The sequence below is a fragment of the Suricata suricatta genome, chromosome 2, assembly GCF_006229205.1.
Source record: "Suricata suricatta isolate VVHF042 chromosome 2, meerkat_22Aug2017_6uvM2_HiC, whole genome shotgun sequence".
In the NCBI taxonomy this organism is placed as follows: domain Eukaryota; kingdom Metazoa; phylum Chordata; class Mammalia; order Carnivora; family Herpestidae; genus Suricata; species Suricata suricatta.
Window position 1 is genome coordinate 78,484,004 of NC_043701.1, and position 20,676 is coordinate 78,504,679.

The 20,676-nt window shown below is 36.9% G+C and overlaps 1 protein-coding gene across 9 annotated transcripts in view; it reads left to right on the forward strand.

Moving 5' to 3' along the window:
- The window catches only part of ANKIB1 (ankyrin repeat and IBR domain containing 1), a 130,127-nt gene that overhangs the window by 99,663 nt on the left and 9,788 nt on the right, over positions 1–20,676 (forward strand). For 8 of the 9 annotated variants that reach the window (XM_029928886.1, XM_029928878.1, XM_029928828.1 and 5 more), the window contains exons 10-15: positions 1,851–1,939; positions 9,648–9,778; positions 16,440–16,574; positions 17,478–17,564; positions 17,655–17,721; positions 20,030–20,175. In XM_029928886.1, coding sequence (XP_029784746.1) covers positions 1,851–1,939; positions 9,648–9,778; positions 16,440–16,574; positions 17,478–17,564; positions 17,655–17,721; positions 20,030–20,175 — 655 coding nt within the window. The remainder of the gene's footprint in view (positions 1–1,850; positions 1,940–9,647; positions 9,779–16,439; positions 16,575–17,477; positions 17,565–17,654; positions 17,722–20,029; positions 20,176–20,676) is intronic. The other variant, XM_029928874.1, reaches the window with a different exon arrangement.

The window sequence follows — 20,676 nt, forward strand, 5'->3', positions numbered from 1 at the left end:
TTGTAGCATGTACCAGAATTTCATTCCTTTTTATGGCTGACTGATAATTCCAGTGTGTGTATATATACATTTTGTTTATCTTTCATCTGTTAATGGACATGTGGATTATAAACAATATTCTGGCTTTTGTGAGTAATGCTGTTGTAAACATTGGTGAGAAAATTTTAGTGATTGTGAAACTTGCAGTTCTTTTAGGTGTATACTTAGGACTGGAATTGATCATGTAATGATTCTGTGTTTCACATTTTGAGAAACCATCAAACTGTTTTCCATAGCAACTGCGTCATTTTAGATTCCTATCAGCACTGCATAAGGGTTCATTTCTCCATATCCTTTCCAACACTTGTTATCATCTATTTTTTTAATAGCAGCTATTCTAATGGGCTTGAAGTAGAATTTGAAACATTCTTTTTAGTATTATTATTTGTTTTGAGATAGAGAAACAGAGTATGAGCAAGGGAGGGGCAGAGAGAGAGGGAGACACAGAATCCAAGCAGAGCTGTCAACATAGATCCCTATGCGTGGCTCGAACCCACAAACTGTGAGATCATGACCTGAGTCAAAATTGGACGCTTAACCAACTGAGCCACCCAAGTATCCTGAAACATTCTTAATATAGTAAAATGTTACTTCACAGTTTGTCATACTCTACTTGCATCAGCAGGTGGTCTTCCTAACAGACTTAAACTTTGCAAGCAAGATCTTTGTTTAAAATAACACGTGGTGGTGGTGATGATGATGATGATGGCACCTACAGATTGGGTTTTTTTCCTTTCACAAAGATATTTTGTGGTTTACTGTAAAATTTCCTTTGTTCTACAGAATATACCATCATATTGAATTAAAATAAGTAATTTGTAAAGGCTGTAAGCCCTTTTTTTAATGTTTATTTATTTATTGCGAGAGGAAGTGGGGGAGGGGCGGAGAGAGGGAGAGTCTCCCAAGCAGGCTCCAAGCCATCAGCGCAGAGCCGACACAGGGCTCAGTCCCATGACTGTTGAGATCATAACAGTCAGACGTCCAACCGACCAATTTGCCAAATTCCAGTTAAACAGAATATTGGGATTTAGCAAACTCAATGGTAAATTAAATTGTCCTAGCTATTACTTGGGGATTCCAAGGTGAAAGTAAGAATGTGATGTAAAACAGTAATTTTCAAACTACAAAATGCAGAAGGGTCATGTGGTAATTTTGATAAAATGTAGATTCAAATCAGCAGGTCTTCTGGGCCTGCTCTTCTGCATGGTTACCAAGCTCCTGAGCAGCGGCAGTGCTGACATCGCAGAGAACAGACTTTGAGTTAGTATTAGTGAGGACAGAGCCTAACTGATAAAAATATTTTATAGCTCTTATAGCATGCAAAACTAAATTATAAATGTTAGATAATCTATTTGGAAATTTTAAAAATGTGTAAATGAATGTGCTGCTTTAAAAACAAAATTGACCTGGTGTAGAATCATATTTTCAGTTCCTCTATTGAAATACTTCATTTCTCACTAGTCACTGTACTTTAGTTTTCTCAACTTTAAAATTGGAAAAGCACTGTGCCGCCTGAGTAGCTCAATTAAGTGTCAACTCTTGGTTTCAGCTCAGGTCATGATTTCACGTTTGTGAGATTGAGCCCCACATCGGGCTCCAAGCTGCCAGTGCAGAACTTGCTTGGGATTCCCTCTCTGTCTCTCTTCTCTCCCTCTCTCTCTCTCTGCCCCTCCTCCACTCAGCTTCTCTGTCTCTCTCTTAAAAATAAACTTAAAAAAAATTTTTTAATTGGAAGAGCACTTTTTACTTATTCCTTTAGCTTGATGTTGATGAAGAATATTTAATTGCCTTTTCTATGTTTTCCTCCTTAGGGAGTGCCTTGGTGAAGCACATGAGCCTTGTGACTGCCAAACATGGAAAAATTGGCTACAAAAAATAACTGAAATGAAACCAGAAGAACGTAAGAGGAATCTTAGAAAGCTATACTATATATGTTCTAATAGCATTCAAAAGATAATATGATCATATTACTTAGAGTCCTCATTAAGTAAGTTTTCAAGTTTGTTAATGGTGTAGCTTTCCTGTTTAACATTACACCTCTAACCAACACCCTTTTGGACATCACAAGGTTTTTGCAATGGGAGTCACAGGTTCCATATCTAACAAACTGTTGTAAGTGAAGATAAACAGAGTAAACAGGGGTCGCATTTAAGCTTTCTCCTACAGCCATTCCCCTTTATCGTGGGGTGGACCAACTAGCTTTTCTCCACTTTAAGGGAAGAAATATATAAACTGTAGCGAGAGGAAGATTCTTATTTCTCTGGAAGCTTCCAGTAGATAAGACGAGTTAATTTCTTGGTATTTTGTGGCTCTGTAGACTTACATATATTAAATGCCATGGCTATAACTATTTTAACTGAGACTTCTATAAATACATATTAATCCTACAGAAATGCTGTGCAATTGGTGTTAGTAATTCCATTTTGCAGATGAAGAAATTAACACTTAGATTGGATTGAGTGACATCAGGCACAGGATATATGCCTGCAAACAGAACGGGTTGGAATTAGCCTACCTAATAGCAATCCCTTCATTTAACAAGAAAATGTATCTGCTTTACAGTAATTTCTCACCCCCTGAAGTGTTTTATGACAACCATTTATTTTCAGATTAACATAAAAGTTAACTTTTTTAACTTTTTATGTAATGGAGTTAGTTTGAGGTATTACAAATAAGGATTAAGAATGGACTGGGGCATCTGGGTGGCTCAGTCAGTTGAGCATCCAGCTCTTGATTTGGGCTCAGGTCATGTTGTCATGGTCATGAGATTGAGGCCTGCATTGAGCTCCATGTTGGCCATCGAGCCTGCTTAAGTTTCTCTCTGCCTTTCCCTCTGTGCCCCCCTGTCCCGCTCATGCATAAGTGCACACATGCTCTCTCAAAATTAAAAACTAAAACCAAAAAAAATCCAATTCACTTGGGTGCCTGGGTGGCTCAGTCAGTTAAGCATCCAACCTCAGCTCAAGTCATTATTTTGCAGTTTGTGAGTTCGAGCCCCACATCAGGCTCTGTGCTGACAGCTGACAGCTCAGAGCCTGGAGCCTGCTTCGTATTCTGTGTCTCCATCTCTCTCTCGCCTCTTCCCCTGCTCACACTCTCTCTCTCTTTCTCTCTCAAAAATCAACATTAAAAAAATTTTTTTAATGAATTTGCTTGGTGAATCTACACCTATTGTGAGCAAAGTACATGATGATGATGATGCCAGCCTTCAAAAAGCACATATGCTAGAAGGGAAGCAGATCATTACAGTAGCATATGATAACTAATATAGTTGGGTAAAGATGAGAGTAAATCAGGTTGGGCAGGGTGGGTATCATAGAATCCTCCTGAAGGCAATGAGAGAGGAATTGGGTTTTAGGGTATCTGCAGAGGCAGAGATGCGGTAGGTATTCCTGTCAGCAGCCGAAGTGATGCTGGCAGAGCCTGGCTGACAGCTATGAGACCCTGCAGTCTTGTATTCGATCAGGCAGTAAACCATTGCCCAAGAGCTTGGCCTTAGCATTTTAGATTCACAAGATTCATTTTATGCATTCAAATCCATGAAGGATCATTCACTTAGGATCATTCAAATCCATGAAGAAGAGTCCACTATGTAAGCCAGAATATCAGTTTATTAATTGATAATGTAAGATATCCCTTTCACATGATGTGATGTCCCTTATCCAGGAGCAAAAGAGAGAGACAAAGCACAAGTGGGAGAGAGGCAGAGAGAGAGGGAGACACAGAATCTGAAGCAGGCTCCAGGCTCTGAGCTGTCAGCACAGAGCCTGAAGGGGGTATCAAATTCACAAACTGTGAGATCATGACCTGAACTTAAGTCAGACACTTAACCGACTGAGCCACCCAGGCGCCCCTCAGTAAATATTTTTTTGAGTACCTGCTATGCGCTAGGAATCTCCCAAATGAGAAACAACTGTATAGATTGTTTTATTCCCCAATTGTCTCTCTCTCTTGAATGCCAGATAAGAGCTTGCCATTGCTCCTTTGACACCCATCCATTTTCCCTATTCTCCTGATATGTATGCCCACCTACCTACATTTCTTTATACATATATATGAAGCCTAACATTAAAGTCCATGGGAGAATTTGTAAGAAATGAGGCTGGAAAGGTAGGTATGGCCAGATTGTGACATTGTGCCAAATTGTCTGAAATTATTTTATTAACAGAATAAGCCAAAGAATGCATTTTTTAAGTAGGGAAATGGCATTATCTGAGATATTTTTATAAAGATAAGTGATGACTTAGGAAGGGTAGACTGAAGGAGAGATCAAAGTAGGAAGGGGAATTTTTAGTTTGAGTAAGAGGGTGGATCATTGGTCAGCCTAGGAAATTCAGATAGGAGTTTCAGGACACCTGGGTGGTTCAGTCAGTTAAGCATCCAGCTCTTCGTCTCAGTTCAGGTCATGATCTCACAGTTCATGAGTTCAAGCCCCACATCAGGTTGTGTACTGACAGCGTGGAGTCTGTTTGGATTCTGTGTCCCTCTGTCTCTGCAGAATAAATAAGCATTAAAAAGATTTTAATCTTTTGAGAGACAGAACATGAGTGGGAAGGGACAGAGAGAGAGGGAGACACAGAATCTGAAGCAGGCTCCAGGCTCTGAGTTGTCATCTGTCAGCACAGAGCCTGACGTGGGGCTCGAACTCATGAACTGTGAGATCATGACCTGGGCTGAAGTCATACGCTCAACTGAATGAGCCACCCAGGTGCCCCTAAATAAATAAATTTTTTTAAAGTAACTTTCAGAGGAAAATAGTAAGTTTTGTTACAGACATTGTTAAGTTGAGGTACCTGCAGGACATCTATGTGGAGATGTCGGTGGGATTTTAGAAGTGCTTGTCTGCAGCTCAGAAGAGATGCTGAGAAAACTTAGGAAAAACTTGCTTTTAAATTATATTTTTATTATTTAACATTTATTGAGTGCTATTTTATATTGAATACAGAAATAAGGTGCCCTTTATGTTCTTGAAATTTACATTTTAGAGATGAAGACAGCTATATACAAAACTAAGAGAAATACTATAAATGCTGTGAAAGAACAGCATACCTGTGGCAGATTATGAGTGGGGGAGAGAGCAAGGAGAAGACCAGTTCTCTATGAGTGTGAGGAAAAGCATTATGAAAGAATTGGTCCCTGAGCTGCTTCTTGACAACTGCTAGATCTCCTTCACGCACACGGGAACAGGAAGGGCGCTGGGGCTTTGGCTGGAGCGGAGCTGTGAGGTAGCGTGTGTATGCAAGAGCTGCAGATACTGAGTGCAGCGGAAGGTGCCGCACCGAGAGATGAGACTGCACAGGCAGAAGTCCAAGTTAGGTGTCAGGGCGGGGCGAGGCAGGGGTTGTATGCAATGCTGGAGGTCTGACTTCATCCTGAGACACTGAAAAGGAGTTTTGAGTAGAAGAGTGACAACTGAAGATGCTTACTGAGAAAGAACACTTAGGTGGAAGTGTGGATGGTGAATAAGGACTATTGAGACAATAAGCAAGAACATTGTTTCTGAGAAAACTTCAGAACATCCAGGTGAGAAGATATGAAGGCTGGAACAAGACAGAGGCAATGGAAGGAGGAGAGGAGAGTTAAGAAGATGTAATTTTATTAAGTTGTAAATCTAGTGTACTTACCAGTTGCCTAGAAGAGTAATGCATCACAGGAAGCAATTAGTACAATATATTATTTAATTCTTGAGTAGAAAATGGCCACATACATGTCCTATTTAAGAGATAAAGCAAGTATTTTGAAATGGATGATTATATTTAGTTCTCTTTTACCACTGTAAAATTGGTCAGTCATTCCAGACCCACAAATAATTTTTACTAGGGAAAGACAGAACAACCTAGTTAGTAAGTGCAGATTTTTGGTGGAACTGTTACAGAATATCCTTACATACAATAATGATTCTGATAATGAGAAGAGAAGAGAAATAGAAGTATTAGAAGATGGTATGTATGATATATACATTGTTACTTCTGGTGGCCAGAGACAGGGAGACCTCAGATTAAAAACTGAAGATTCCTTCAAAGAGTTCCAAATGAGGTTTTAATTCAGAAAGACAGAGGAAGTTTAGAAAATTGGATAGAAGACAAAAGACTGAGGACACCTAAAAGTGGTCTACCAGAGAAGGATCAAAGCCAAGACTGCAGAAAAGTTCCCAATTGCTGAGAAAAACCTAGGAATTTCTCATTGTCCTCCAGACTGAAATGTCATGACCAGTTGACCACTATTAATGGCCACTGAAGTTTATGAAATTTAGGATAAGGCTTAATGAAAATAGTAATACGCCAAATGAAATGTTTAAGCAGAACATCCTCATTAAATATATAAAAATAATACTCCAACAAAGAAAAGTATGATTTAATGCTGTATCATTTACATATTAATTTGGATCATGGTCACATATCTTTGGCATAAACATTTTCAACTGAATTTGTCAATTCCTGAGATCATTTTCTGCTTTATGCCCAGTTTTCCAAAGTCTTTGAATTATGAGACGGAAAAGGAGTGACAAAATCTAATGAGGAAACAGTGTTAGAAAATATACTAAGATAAGTCCAAAGAATTCAATGTAAAGATTCAAATACTATTTTTCAGCACTGAAACTGCCTCTATTATGTCGAATCAGAGCAGGAAGGGGAATGATTATATAGTCAGTGAAAAGATAGCTAATTTATAAAAATTTTCAGACCGGTTTTTCCACACTACATAATAGATGGTTATTGAATAGAATTCAGAAAGTCTTTTTAAGAGGTCAGTCTTTAAAACCAACTTTTTTTTCACTTACATACATGTTGATTCTACTAGTAGATCTTAGATTTTTATGCTCTAATACTTGATTAAATGAAGTTAATATTTCTTACAAAGAGACCTAATCTTGTAACTGAAGACAAGAGATTGGAACTCAGGGTGAAGAAAATTCACCAGGTAGACTGAAGGGAGGTAAGATATTGCAGGTATGAAGAAAAGCATATACAAAGGACACTTGTATGTAATGAGCATGTTCAGAGAACCAGAAGTAAAGGCCTTTTTCCCACTACAAGTTTTTGTTTTAATAAAAAAAGTTATTTCCTGAACATGATTTACTTTATGCAGTCCTCTAGAACGCAGTTAGGAGGAACTAGCATTCTCTCCGAGGGCGGTAGAAAAAAACCGTTATGTTGCAGCCCACAAAAGCTGCTTTGTTTTAATGGCTTTGTGCCTTGTTTATTATAACAATGCACAATAAAGGTCATAAGAATATGTTAGAGCCTCTGAGCTAAAAATAATGTTGATGCTGAAAGGAGAATCAGGCCACTACTTAAAAAAAAAAAATTAGACATTCTTCTTAGTGATTAGGTTTTAAAGCAGTACCCTTTGTAAATGACATTTCCTCCACAGCTTGAGCTAATTTAGCCAGACGTATAGTAAGCTCCTTCTGAAACTCCTGTTCTCCACTAAATTAACTGAGAATTCTCTGTAGCAATACCCTAATCAAACCATCTTCTACCACGTGGGTTTAGTACTGGAGTGGAGTCTGATCATTTCATTGCTGCTATTGTCTCACCTTGCTGTGTAGTGAAATGCTACACCAGATCTTCATAGCCAGCAGTAGCTGCTGTTCCGTTGTTGAACAAACTTAAGTAGGTGGGCACTTGGGGTTCCTTGCCTCACTCCTCCTCTGCCAGCCTCCATCAAAGGGCTAATCGTGGTGTTCAGCTCTTCTAGTTCATACACTGAGCCACTTCTCAGAGGTCAACCAGCCAGAACCTTTGTCTCCCTTCCCTCTCAAGAGTTCGGTAATTTTTTCTTTTAAATTTCAAAACTCAAGGAGTCTGATTTCTCACCTGCTTTTAGCAGTAGCGCTAACTCTTTACCCCACCCTTTTGAGAGTGGTTGCATGTAATCAGGGCCTTGATTGGAGGGGCCATGTACAATGATTTCATGTTAGTTTGGGACATCTCTTTCGGGAAAGAAAAGGTAGAACTTCCCTGTGTACATAGAGCTAGAAAAAAAAACCCCAACTTGATTACTGACAAGGAAGAAAAAATAAATTTTTTAATTGTACATCTGCAACTCTCTGTCCATAACTCTCCATTTGGGGTGCTGGGAGGGGTGTTTGTTATAAAACATAAAGTGTAAGATTTAGAATCTTTTAAAAACCATGACATTCCATAAGACTGCAATTCTGCAAGTAGAATAAATTGAGTTTAAGATAAAGAATAGAAGATTAGTGTGAAGATAGAGGGTAAGAGAAGCTTGCCAGGTAGACAGCAGCCAAATCATGAAGGACTTTGCATCTTTTGCTAAAGCAATTTTATTTTATCTTGCAGGCAGGGGGGAGCATCTAAAAGATTTAAAGGAGACTTTTTTCCTAACATTTACTTATTTTGAGAGAGCACATGCAAGTGGGAGTGGGGTATGAGGAGAGAGAGAGAGAGAGAAAGAAAATCCCAAGCAGGCTCCACGCTATCAACATAGAGCCTGATGGGAGGCTGTATTCCAGGAACTAATCATGACTTGAGCCAAAATCAAGAGTTGGATGCTTAACCAACTGAGTCACCCAAGCACCCCAAAAGGAGATTTGTATTTTTAAAAGATCACTGGGTAGGCAGTATAGTAGAAGTTGGGAACAGAAGAAGGAGCTGGGGAGAGAGGTTCTTTTTCTGTTTTTAATTGTCTAGGCAAGAGGTGTGGAGTACCCTAGTTAGAGCAGTAAGAAGTGGGACTGGAGAGGAGACAGGTAAGAAAGAGAAAGAGGTAAAAACATGGAATGTGGCAGCTGAGGGAAAGGAGGTGTCCAAGATCCATGGTCCTGGACTGACTCAGAGTAGATGATCATATCATTTACTAGTACAGGGAATAGAGAAAGGGGCAGGTTTAGGGGAAATGTAAGTTTAGTTTTAGACATGTTACTGGGATTCATTTTTAGGTCATCTGAAGTAATCATGGATAAAAATACCAATATTTCAATATAACTTTGATGTTTTTTTACTATGACGAAAATATCTGGTCATTATGTTTGCCACTGACCCACTTAAGAAATTATGGTCTAGGGGGCCATTCTTCCTATAATTTTCTTTGATGCAGTAGTTATTTTAAACAGACAGTAATATGTTGCTTTTTTTTTTAACTTTGGTTTTTTTCTTCCCCAGTTTATTCGAACTCAAATTTAGAAAGAAATCTTTAAATCATATTTCATATATCAAGCTTTTGGAATACACCTCCCTATCCTATAATCATGCTGTTCAGAATAAAGCAGTTTTAAAACTTTGCCATAGATCCTAATAAGAAAATAAATAACATGGTTTGGAGTGCCTGGGTGGCTCAGTCAGTTAAGCGTCCAACTTCAGCTCTGGTCATGATCTCACGGTTTGTGAGTTCAAGCCCTGCATTGGGCTCTGTGCTGACAGCTCAGAGCCTGGAGCCTGCTTCAGATTCTGTGTCTCCCTTTCTCTCTGCCCCTCCCCCACTTGTGCTCTGTCTCTCTCTCAAAACTAAATAAACATTAAAAAAAATACATGATTAGAACTTAGAGACCGTGTACAAAGAAAACTTTCATAGGAGGTAGGGAGATTCCCTCTGAAGTTATACACTAAATCATGTATTTTATGTTTGTGCTTAATATCCCAAAGTTGTAGGAGTTAGTGAAGCTTATGAAGATGCTGCCAATTGTCTCTGGTTGTTAACTAACTCCAAGCCTTGTGCTAACTGTAAGTCTCCAATACAGAAGAATGAGGGATGCAATCACATGCAATGTGCTAAGGTAAGAAGTTAAAGGGGATTTTGCATGCTTTGCAGTTGGAATCTAAATCTGACTGTTAATCCAAAGAAGATACAAGCATAAAAATGTTGCTGGGTTTCAGATGGATTCTAGCAGATTACATTCTATAGTCTTTGCTGAATAACATAAGTATTGCTTAATACTACTAAATTTTATACACACAATGAATGTTAAAAATAGGTTAAGGATTCAGTGATATTTGGGCAGAAGATCAAAAATACCTGAATCTTTTTCTGCTAATCATCTCTCCCAGTGAGGATCCTGATTACCTCCCCCAGTGAGGATTTTGAGAGTTTTGTCTGTATATAAATAATAATATTAAATGACAAAATGCTACTTTATAGAGATCTCTTAATGAAGTTAGCTTTTGAGCACACAGCTTAGTTTCAAGGCCCAAGTCAGGCCCCAGGCAATTCCTCTAGGTCCAAATCTAAATCTTGGTGTCTATGTATATAAGTTGCTGTATAATAAAAGTACCTAAAGTTGTAGGCTGACTTTAGGTCTGCTAATGAAATCATCAATTAAACAAGTAATTATTTACTGTATTGAAAATGAAAATGCTTCAGCATCTGAGTGGCTCATTTAAGTGTCTGACTCTTGCTATCAGTTCAGGTCATGATCTCATGGTTCATGGGATTGAGCTTCACGTCAGGCTCAGACAATCAGCATAGAGCCCACTTGGGATTCTTCTCTCCTCCCCTCTCTCTGCCCCTCCCCTGTCCCTTGCTCATGCTCTCACTTTCTCTCTCAAAAATAAAGTTAATGAAAATGAAAATGCCAACAAAGATCTTGACCAAAAAGTAACTAATATAATTACTTTTGGAAGACTACCTTCCTGACATAGTTGCATAGAAAGAAACTGCCATATGTAAAATAAATATTCTGGAATTAGCTTAATATTTTATTAATACCATGCCAGAACTTATAAACATTTTTCTTCATTAGAAGCTTCATATATATAAAAAAATAATGACTTAATAGTGAGAGGACAGTGTAATTTTTCTAATCTACATTGTGAAAGAAACCCAAATAGTTCAGAAGATTCTAATAAAATACATCAGTATCTTTTAAGTATTACTTGACTCTTTTAATATATTTTTTAAGTTTATTGATTTACTTTTAAGAGAGAGAGAGAGCACGAGCTGCAAAGGGGCAGAAAGAGGAAGGGAAAGACAATCCCAAGGAGGTTCTGCACTGTCATCTCAGAGCCCAACACAAGGGCTCAATTCCATAAACCATGAGATCATGACCTGAGCTGAAATCAAGAGTCAGGCGCTTAACCAACTGAGTCAGCCAGGCACCCCAGTATGACTTGATTTTTTAACATTAAAGCTAATGATCATTATTACATAAAAAATTATAGCAGTACCAGATAATTTTATAAGCCTGTTAGTACTATAAAATTAACATAAAGTAATTGGCTTAGTGAGACAGTGATAATGATTTCCTAAGAAGGAAGAAGAAAAGAATGTAGTACAATGTTCTGAGCAAAATCCTCCGAGGTATTTATTATTATTAGTTCAGCCGGTCAGGCCAAAAGGATTTTATTTGTGTTCTTCTCTCCAATATCCATTATTAGTTTTTTCTTAGAAAATCTGATATAGACTGTATAGATGTGTAAAGAAGTCTAGGTTGACCATAAAAATCAGCAAGATCAAATATTACCTTTATTTCCTTCAAAGCACCTACCAGTAGTAGGTAGTTGATAAATATGTATTGAGTGAATATTTTCATTAATTTTCATCAGGCTAATGATTTAAGATAATTTGTTTTAAACAGCTTTTTGCTTCAGCTCCTGTTGCGTTTAAAAGAAACATTTAGTTGTACACTGTATAAATGTAGTAGTCTTGTCTAATATACCATCTGAAGTACTTGCATTGAACAAAAGAAACTAACAAATAATTCTTAAGACACAGAAGAGGAAAGACATCTAGAAAGTAATAACCTGGTTACAGAAAAATTTCATACTTTCAGAATTTTCTTTTTAAATGTGAAAGTGGAACAGCAGATCATATTTAATTGAATCCATGCTATAACACAATGACTAAATCATAATCTAATTTTTTTTAATGCCACAGTGTTGATTATGATTCATTAGACAGTTTTTACTTTAAGTTCTGTGTTCTTTTTCTTATAGAATATGATTTGGCTGTTTTGTAGAAAGTTTTGCCACTAATTCAGAGATATCAGTAAAGCTGTACTGAAGGGTACTTGTATCAAATTAGGCACAAAGTTTGCTGATACCAAGCAACAAAATAACTTGCATACTCTTAGAACTTTGATATCATACTTTATTATATAAATGCATGTTAGTGAAGTGCTAGATTAATACAGACACTTTAATTCAGTTCTCTATCCATGACCTATCAGGTAGAGAAAAAATTAGTGAAGATACAGAAGATTCAACATAACTACTAAGGTATATCTGATTGTTATATATTCAAACTCTGTATCCTGAAAATTTGGATTACACCATCTTTGCAAGTATCCATGGAGCATTAACAAAAAAACTGACCATTGGTCATCGAAGAAAACCTCAGTAATACAGAAAATAGAAATAGTAATGGCCACATTCTCTTAACATAATGGAAGGAAATAGAAATTAATAATAAACATACAAAAGTCCTTTTCATTTGGAAATTTTAAACTTCTCAACTCGAGTTAAAATTATGTAAAAGTGGGAATTAAAGAATATCTAGAAAACTAGAATAATGGAAATATTTCTTTATCAGAACCTGAGTGCCTAGATCAAAGCACTGCTCACAAGTGTCCCCTAGCCTTATTAAAGCAATACAGATTAAGGAATGATTTAAGCATATAATTTTATAAATTAGAAAAACAGAATAAACTTGGAGGATATGAAAAGGAAAGGTTTTTTTAAAGCAGAAATCAGTGACTTAAAAGCTGAAAAACAATACAATTAACAAATCCCAAAAAATGTTTTTTTCTTAAGAAAAAATAAGATAAACTACTAAGATCTTTTTAAAAAATTTTTTTAATGTTTACTTATTTTTGATAGAGACACAGAGTATGAGTGGGGGAGGGTCAGAGAGAGAGGGAGACAGAATCTGAAGCAGGCTCCTGGCTCCGAGCTGTCATCACAGAGCCTGACACAGGGCTTGAACCCACGGACTGTGAGATCATGACCTGAGACGAAGTCAGATACTTAACCAACTGAGCCACCCATGTGCCCCGATAAACCACTAAGCTTATGTAAGAAAAAAATGAAGATGAGGAAGTTCAAAAACACAATGTAAGAATTAAGGGGACTAATCAATAAATAAAGCAAACTTGAATTTGGAATGGATTGAATTTTTTTTTAATTAATTTTTTATTTTTTTAATGTTTATTTTTGAGAGAGACAGCGTGAGCTGGGGAGGGGCAGAGAGAGACACACAGTCTCTGAAGCAGGCTCCAGACTAAGCTGTCAGCACAGAGCCTGATATGGGCCTTGAACTCACAAACTTCAAGATCATAATCTGAGCCAAAGTTGGAAGCTTAACCAACTGAGTCACCCAGGTGCCCTGGAATGGAATGGATTGATTTCTAAGAAAATATAATTTATTAAAACTGATCCTAGAATAACAAATATATTTCCATACAAACAAATTTATATCCAAACCAATTTATTTCCATAGAAGAAAGGAAGTTTTTCAGCAGGCTCCCCCCTTTAAAGCAATAGACCCTAATAGTTTCACAATAGAGTTTTATCAAACCTTTAAAGAACAGGCAATTCTAGTGTAACTTAAATTGTTCCTGGGAATTATTTTAAAAGAAATATATGAGGGGCGCCCGGGTGGCTTAGTTAAGTGTCCATCTTCAACTCAGGTCATGATCTCACCATTCATGGGTTAGAGCCCCGCATCATGCTCTGTGCTGACAGCTCAGAGCCTGGAGCCCACTGTGGATATCTCTCTCTCTCTCTCTCTCTCTCTCTCTCTCTCTTTCTCTCTCTCTCTCTCTCTGCCACCTGCCTCCACTGGCACTCTGTCTCTCTCAAAAATAAACATTTTTTAAAAATGAAAACTTTCAAATTACTGTAAAGTGAGAAACTTGATATCAACACTTCACAAGATTATAAAAATTAAAAGAAAATTATAGTCTTACTTATGAATAATAATGCGTATGTCCTAAATAAGATATTAGAGGGGGGAATCTTAGCAAATATAATCCAGCAGAATACGTTAATAAAAGGGTAATTGTCAAGTATATCTCAATTTAAAATTTTTTTATTAAAACAGTAATTGAGCATGTGGGATATATCTCTGGAATACAAGAATTGTTCAGTATTTAAAAAGCTATTGCTGGGAGCGCATGGGTTGATCAGTTGATTAAGCATCCAACTTCGGCTCAACTCATGATCTCGCGATTTGTGAGTTTGAGCCCCATGTTGGTCTCTGTGCTGACAGCTTAGAGCCTGAAGCCTGCTTCAATTCTGTGTCTCCCTTTCTCTGCCCCTCCCCCACTCGTACTGTTTCTCTTTCTCTCAAAAATAAAAAATGTTAAAAAATAAAAGCTACTGCTGTACCTTGCTTATTAGTAGATCCAAAGAGAAAAACCATATATATGTCTGTAGGTGCTAAAAGGGCATTTGACCAAAAAAAAAATCAACATCATTCTTTATTAAGACACTCAAAGAAATAGGTACAGGTGAACTCTTCCTTAGTATGATTAAAATAAATCTTCTTTAGTCCAAAAGTTAGCATGATACTTAATGGGATATACTAGAGGTACTTTCACTAAAATCAGAACAAGATAAGGATGCTGTCCAAATATTAAAATTGGACTGGTGATACCAGTCAACATATTTAGACAATAGGAAGAAATTAGAGATGTAAAAATTAGAAATGAGGTGATAAAAATCTTTTTTTTTTTTTTTGCAGATAGAATGATTGATTATATACCTAGAAAACCCACAGGAATCAATGTAAAAACTACTAACAACAAAAGTCAGTAAATTAGCAGAGTAGAACATTAATATGCAAAAAGCAGTAGCCTTCGTGTGTACCAGAAACATCCAAATAGAATATAAACTGAAAGGGAAGATCTCATTTATTTTTAAAAAACTTATGAAATATATAAAACTTATATGAAGAAAATCTTAAGACCCCTTTTGTGTAGGACACACAGATGACAAATGGAAAGGTAATGAAGAAAGATTCCAACAAAGATAACAGCAGGTTTTGTTTCTGCATCTAGATAAGCTAATTCAAAAGTTCACATGGAGAAATAAAGCAAGAACAGCGGGGAAAACTCTGAAAAAGAACAGTGAGGAGGAACTAGCCTTGTCAGACAGTAAGCCTGTTGTAAAAGCTCAGTAATTAAAACAGCATGGTGCTGGACGTGAGTATAGAGATTCATGAAACAGAAAGCCCAGAAAATACACAGATATGTGGAATCTAGTGTATGTTATGTAAAGGAGGATCTCCAGCCAGTGGAGAGACATGGACTGTTCAATAAATAGTATTGAAATAACTGGGAAGCTGTGTGGAAAAAAATAAAGTTGAAACCATACTGTATACTATATACCCAGATAAATTCTGAACAGAAATTTAAGAAACAGGGGCGCCTGGGTGGCTCAGTCGGTTAAGCCTCCAGCTTTGGCTCAGGTCAGATCTCACGTTCGTGGGTTCGAGCCCCGCGTCAGGCTCTGTGCTGACAGCTAGCTCAGAGCCTGGAGCCTGCTTCCAGTTCTGTGTCTCCTTCTCTCTCTGCCCCTCCCCCTCTCATGCTCTGTCTCTATCAAAAATAAATAAACATTTAAAAAAAAGTTAAAAAAAAAAAAGAAATTTAAGAAACAAAACATAAAAGTACCGGAAGAAAACAGACTTGAAATGAGATCTTCCTGACCCAAAATCCATAAGCATTTTTAAAATGATGTATTTTCATACTGGGATGCTCATATTTTTGGCATTATCTGCTAATTTTGATAATTAAGAAAGTGAAATTTTCTTTAAAATGAGAAACAGATTTTATATCAGTCTTCCTACTTAGAAACCTTTCAAACTTGTTTCTGGTTTCAAAACTAGTTTGTCAGAGTCATCAGAAAAACTTCTGATGAAGACTGGTAAAACCTCAGAGACCAAAGATTACCATGCACTGGAAAAATAAAATATTAAATAATGTCAGTATTTGTCTTTATCATTGGGAAAGAGTATCCTACTGACTTTTTTTTTAATCTTATTTTTGAGAGAGAGAGACAGAGTGAGAGCAGGGAGGGTTAGAGAGAGAGGGAGATAGAGAATCCAAAGCAGGCTCCAGGCTCTGAGCTGTCAGCACAGAGCCCAGCATGGGGCTCGAACTCATGAAAGCGAGTTCACGACCTGAGCCGGAGTCGGACACTTAACTGATCGAACCACCCAGATGCCCCTCTTTTTGATATTTTTAAAGATTCCTTTATAACACTATGATTTACTTTTTTATTTATCCTTATAAGTAGTAATTTTGAACTACCCTCACATCTTTCCATAGTGCAGATGAGGGTCCCAGAGGAAACATGAAAAAGATGACATGTCTTTAAGAAGATTTATTCCTGGTCACAGAGGCAGAATTGTTTAATCTCTACAAAGTGGTTGACTAGAAATCAGAAAATAATTTGCATCTTAACACAGGGCATGATGTTTGCATATGTTTTCCTTTAAAGTGCAAGTATGACTTTTGCTGGATTTGCCTAGAAGAATGGAAAAAGCATAGTTCTTCCACAGGAGGTTATTACAGATGCACTCGCTATGAAGTCATACAGCATGTGGAGGAGCAATCCAAGGAAATGACTGTGGAGGTAAATGGAGCTGTTTGAATCAAGTCCTCTGGCTAAGCCACTTAATACCATTGCGAGTATTTTGCATTTCTTCTTCTACTGTCTTTGTTATAATGAGGCCTTTATAGTAGCCTTTAATTTAAGCAAAATAGTTCTATCAATTTGAGAGCCTTTTAATATTCCTTTTTTACATTGGGGAAGATAAGTCTCATATATCCCTGTCTCTTTAATGACTTAACAGTTTTAGCGTAATGTCGACAAGACAGTATTGTGTTATAGCATATAATAAGTCTCTTTGCTTGGCTGCCATAACAAAATATCATAAAGTGAGTGGCTTAAACAACAGAAAGGTATTTATCACAGTTCTGGAGCCGACATCAAGATTCCTGCCAAGTCGATCTCTGGTGGTCGACTCTCTTCCTTGCTTGCAGGGGGCTGGCCCTCTTTTTGCTATGTCCTCACATGGTGTGGAGAGAAAGCTCTGATGTCTTTTCATTTTCTTATTGGAGCACTAATTTTACTGGATTAAAGCCCTACCCTAATGATCGCCTTATACATAGGCCCGATCTTCAAATCCAGTCAATCACATTGGGGATTAAGGCTTCAACATGAATTTGGGGGAGACACAATTCAGCTCATAGCAATAAGCAACATAGTAAAACATCGACGGTCTGATAAATGAAGGTCTTGAGAGGCATCTTTGCCTTACATTCTGAGATCATAAATTCAGTGATTTATCACAGAGAATACAAAAGCAAGACTTTGTTCTGGTAGCTTTAAAAATGTACTTTTTTTTTCTCAATGTAATAATCAGCAAATCTATATGCACAATTACCTATTACTGGTAAAAAATTTTAAGTGAGAAAAATCCCCAATTTTAATAGTACTTTATTTATAAGTCATTTATGGACTTTTGTTTCCTAGGCTGAGAAAAAACACAAACGATTTCAGGAACTTGACAGATTTATGCACTATTATACGAGATTTAAAAACCATGAACATAGCTATCAGGTATGTCCCAAATCATTTCCAGTGCTCTGAATTATACTGTTTTGATTAAATAAAGAAGATTATATAAATTATGTATTTTTATTCCTTTAGTTAGAACAACGCCTTCTTAAAACAGCCAAAGAAAAGATGGAGCAGTTGAGTAGAGCTCTCAAAGAAAGTAAGTTTTAAGTGGTATGTGCGATAACCAATATAAAATAGCGTTCCGTGCTTAAGTCACTTCACTGGTAAGAGGTTAAGGCCCTTCGAAGAAAATATGATCTCCATTAGCTCATTCCAGTACTGCCTGGAGTTCTCTGAAGCCCAGCGTGCAGAACAGCAGTTGAGGCCCCTGTAATTAGATTTTGTACCCAGCTCGCCTCATATGCTCCTCTTAATGTAGCCTGTGCTGTTAGCAGATAAGCACACATCATGGTTTTGCTTACTCCGTGCCACTGCTAATGCTCTACAATATTGGAAACAGTGGATGGGCCCTAAAAGGGCTTAAAAACATCCTTGATACAGTCAAAAGAGCAAGATTCATATGCCCCCCTAACTGTAGTGTGACTGAAGTCACAAAGATTCTTGAGATAATTTAGCAGAGTGCCTAATGGGATGGAAGTCAAGCACACTTTTGGGAGAAATCATCTAAATCATGGGTAAATATTGGATGTCAGAGTCTAAAAGCAAAGACATGATAGGACTGACTTACAGATCCTAAAATGGAAATGCAAAAAAAAAAAAAGTTCCTAAATTGGATTGAGAATTGTTTGCATCATTAAAATATCTCACAATGACCACACAGAGCATAGGTTCTACCATGTTTTAAAAAGTCACATTTTTAAAATAATCATAATTTATATATAAAAAGTTTTCAGCCTAAAAGTGCAATTATAATTGTATTTGCTCTAGTGTTAGCAAAGTAAGCCCCTTTTCATGAAAGTAATTCCCTAATTAAGATAGTAAGCATAAAGTAAATTAGAGTAGGAGAAAAAGTATCAAGAGCAGCTTTGTCTCCTTGTTCTTAGTTTTTAGACTTTAGTAATGATGTAATAAATTGTCATGATCAAACTCTTGAGGTATTCTCCACAGTAAAACGTGAACGGCAGAACGCGTCCGTTCTTCAAGCAAGGTTTTGTCTCTTTCCCTGGGTTACCCCTGCCTAGAACAATGCCTGACACACAGCAAACATTCAATAAATATCTGTAGGTGTGAATTACTGCTTCTGTTGAACCTTCAGGAGGTTCTAGACAGCATAGATACATTAAATGATGTAAGAATTGGGAAGGTTTAAGAAACAAACCTTCACATATTTCTCATACTTGTCCTAGTGGGGGATGGTGTTTAGTTTTGTTTTTCCTTTTTTCCATCTTTTAGTTCAGATCCCTCTTCTAGGTTTGGTATTTTGGAATAGTGTGTATATGTCAGTGTGTATACATACACATGTAATTTCTTTTCATGGGCATGCAGAATAATCTTATTTTCAAAAGTACTTATGAATTTAGATTCTACTGCTTAGTTCCCTTTATTTGCAATTGAGAAAGCTAAAATGTTATAATGATACTTGGAAAAGGAACAGTCTCAATATTAAGGCAGTGTCATTTCCCCTTTTCCTAGTCTTCCTCCCTTTCTTTCTCTCCTTGATATATTTTATTTACTAGCATTAGTTATCCAGAATGTTTTTTCTTACAAGGTTTTTTTGCAGAAGCATAATCATAATTAGGCTATTTTTTTCCTAGCAAACAACTTAGCAGGGCATTTTTCTTTTTTAAAGTTTGTTTGAGTAATCTGTACACCTAATGTGGGGCTTAAACACATGACCCTGAGATCAGGAGTGCTATGCTCTTTGCATTGAACCAGCCAGACATCCTCCATTTGTTTTGAACTCTTCTTTTTATTTATTTTTTAATGTTTTACTTATTTTTGAGAGACAGAGACAGTATGAGCAGGGAAGGGGCAGAGAGAGACATACACACAGAACCCAAAGCAGGCTCCAGGCTCTGAGCTGTCTGCTCAGAGCCCAACATGGGGCTTGAACTCGTAAACTGTGAGATCATGACCTGAGCAGAAGTTGGACGCTGAACTGACTAAGCCGCCCAGATGCCCCTCTCTCTTAATCAGCAAAGTTTCAGTAGAGATAACCTGAGAAACATAGTGAAGAGGAGTTGACCTAAAGCTAGATTTGTTTAACCAACAGGGTAAGAACAGAATCCAGACTTAGTGGACACTTTCCTTCATGATTGCCATTAGTGCTCTTAGGCAGCTGCAGTGTGTGCTTCATTTATAAAGGCATACAGACAAGCCACGCATGAATGGTTTGTGTAGGTTTTTAGTCTGGTTCAAATGATTACTATCATACAGCTACTTTGGTTTCTTCACAGAGATCCTTTGTTGGTGGGTTTTTTTTTTTAAGACAACTTCGTCATTTAATTGTATAACAGCATATTTGCAAAGCAGTTTTTTTTCACTGTGCCTGATTTACTTTCTAGCAGAAGGAGGCTGTCCAGATACCACTTTCATTGAAGATGCAGTTCATGTGCTCTTAAAAACTCGACGCATTCTCAAGTGTTCTTATCCATATGGATTTTTCTTGGAACCTAAAAGCACAAAGAAAGAAATTTTTGAACTCATGCAGGTAAGATGTCTTTTTTAAATTAAATTTGAATGCAGTTATTATAAAAAAACAGATTTTGTCCTTTTTCAACCACTTAACTAAGTTTTATCTTATTGGGTATGACCAGTAAGCAGTTTTGTTTTTTAATAAAGGAAAAGTTACCAGTACTAAACTGAAATTTTTTTTATATTTAAATTTGCCACTGTAAGATCTGAGTCACTTCTGAGCTATTAACTGACCACATTTAAATTTTGACACATTTATTTATTATTATAAATATTGACCACATTTATTTGTTTTACACTGGTTGATGTTGAAATCTAGGCTAATTCTTTTGATGTAATTAGAAATTTTATCTTCAAAAATGAAACAAACCACATTACACACTAGATGGGAAAGTTGCTGTTTACCAGTTTAGTTTAAAAGTCCAACTGAAAAAGTTATAGCATTTAAAAAACAAAAACACCTAAGTCCAGTGACATCCCTGTGGCTAACCAACTTCATTGTATGTTCTTTTCTTTT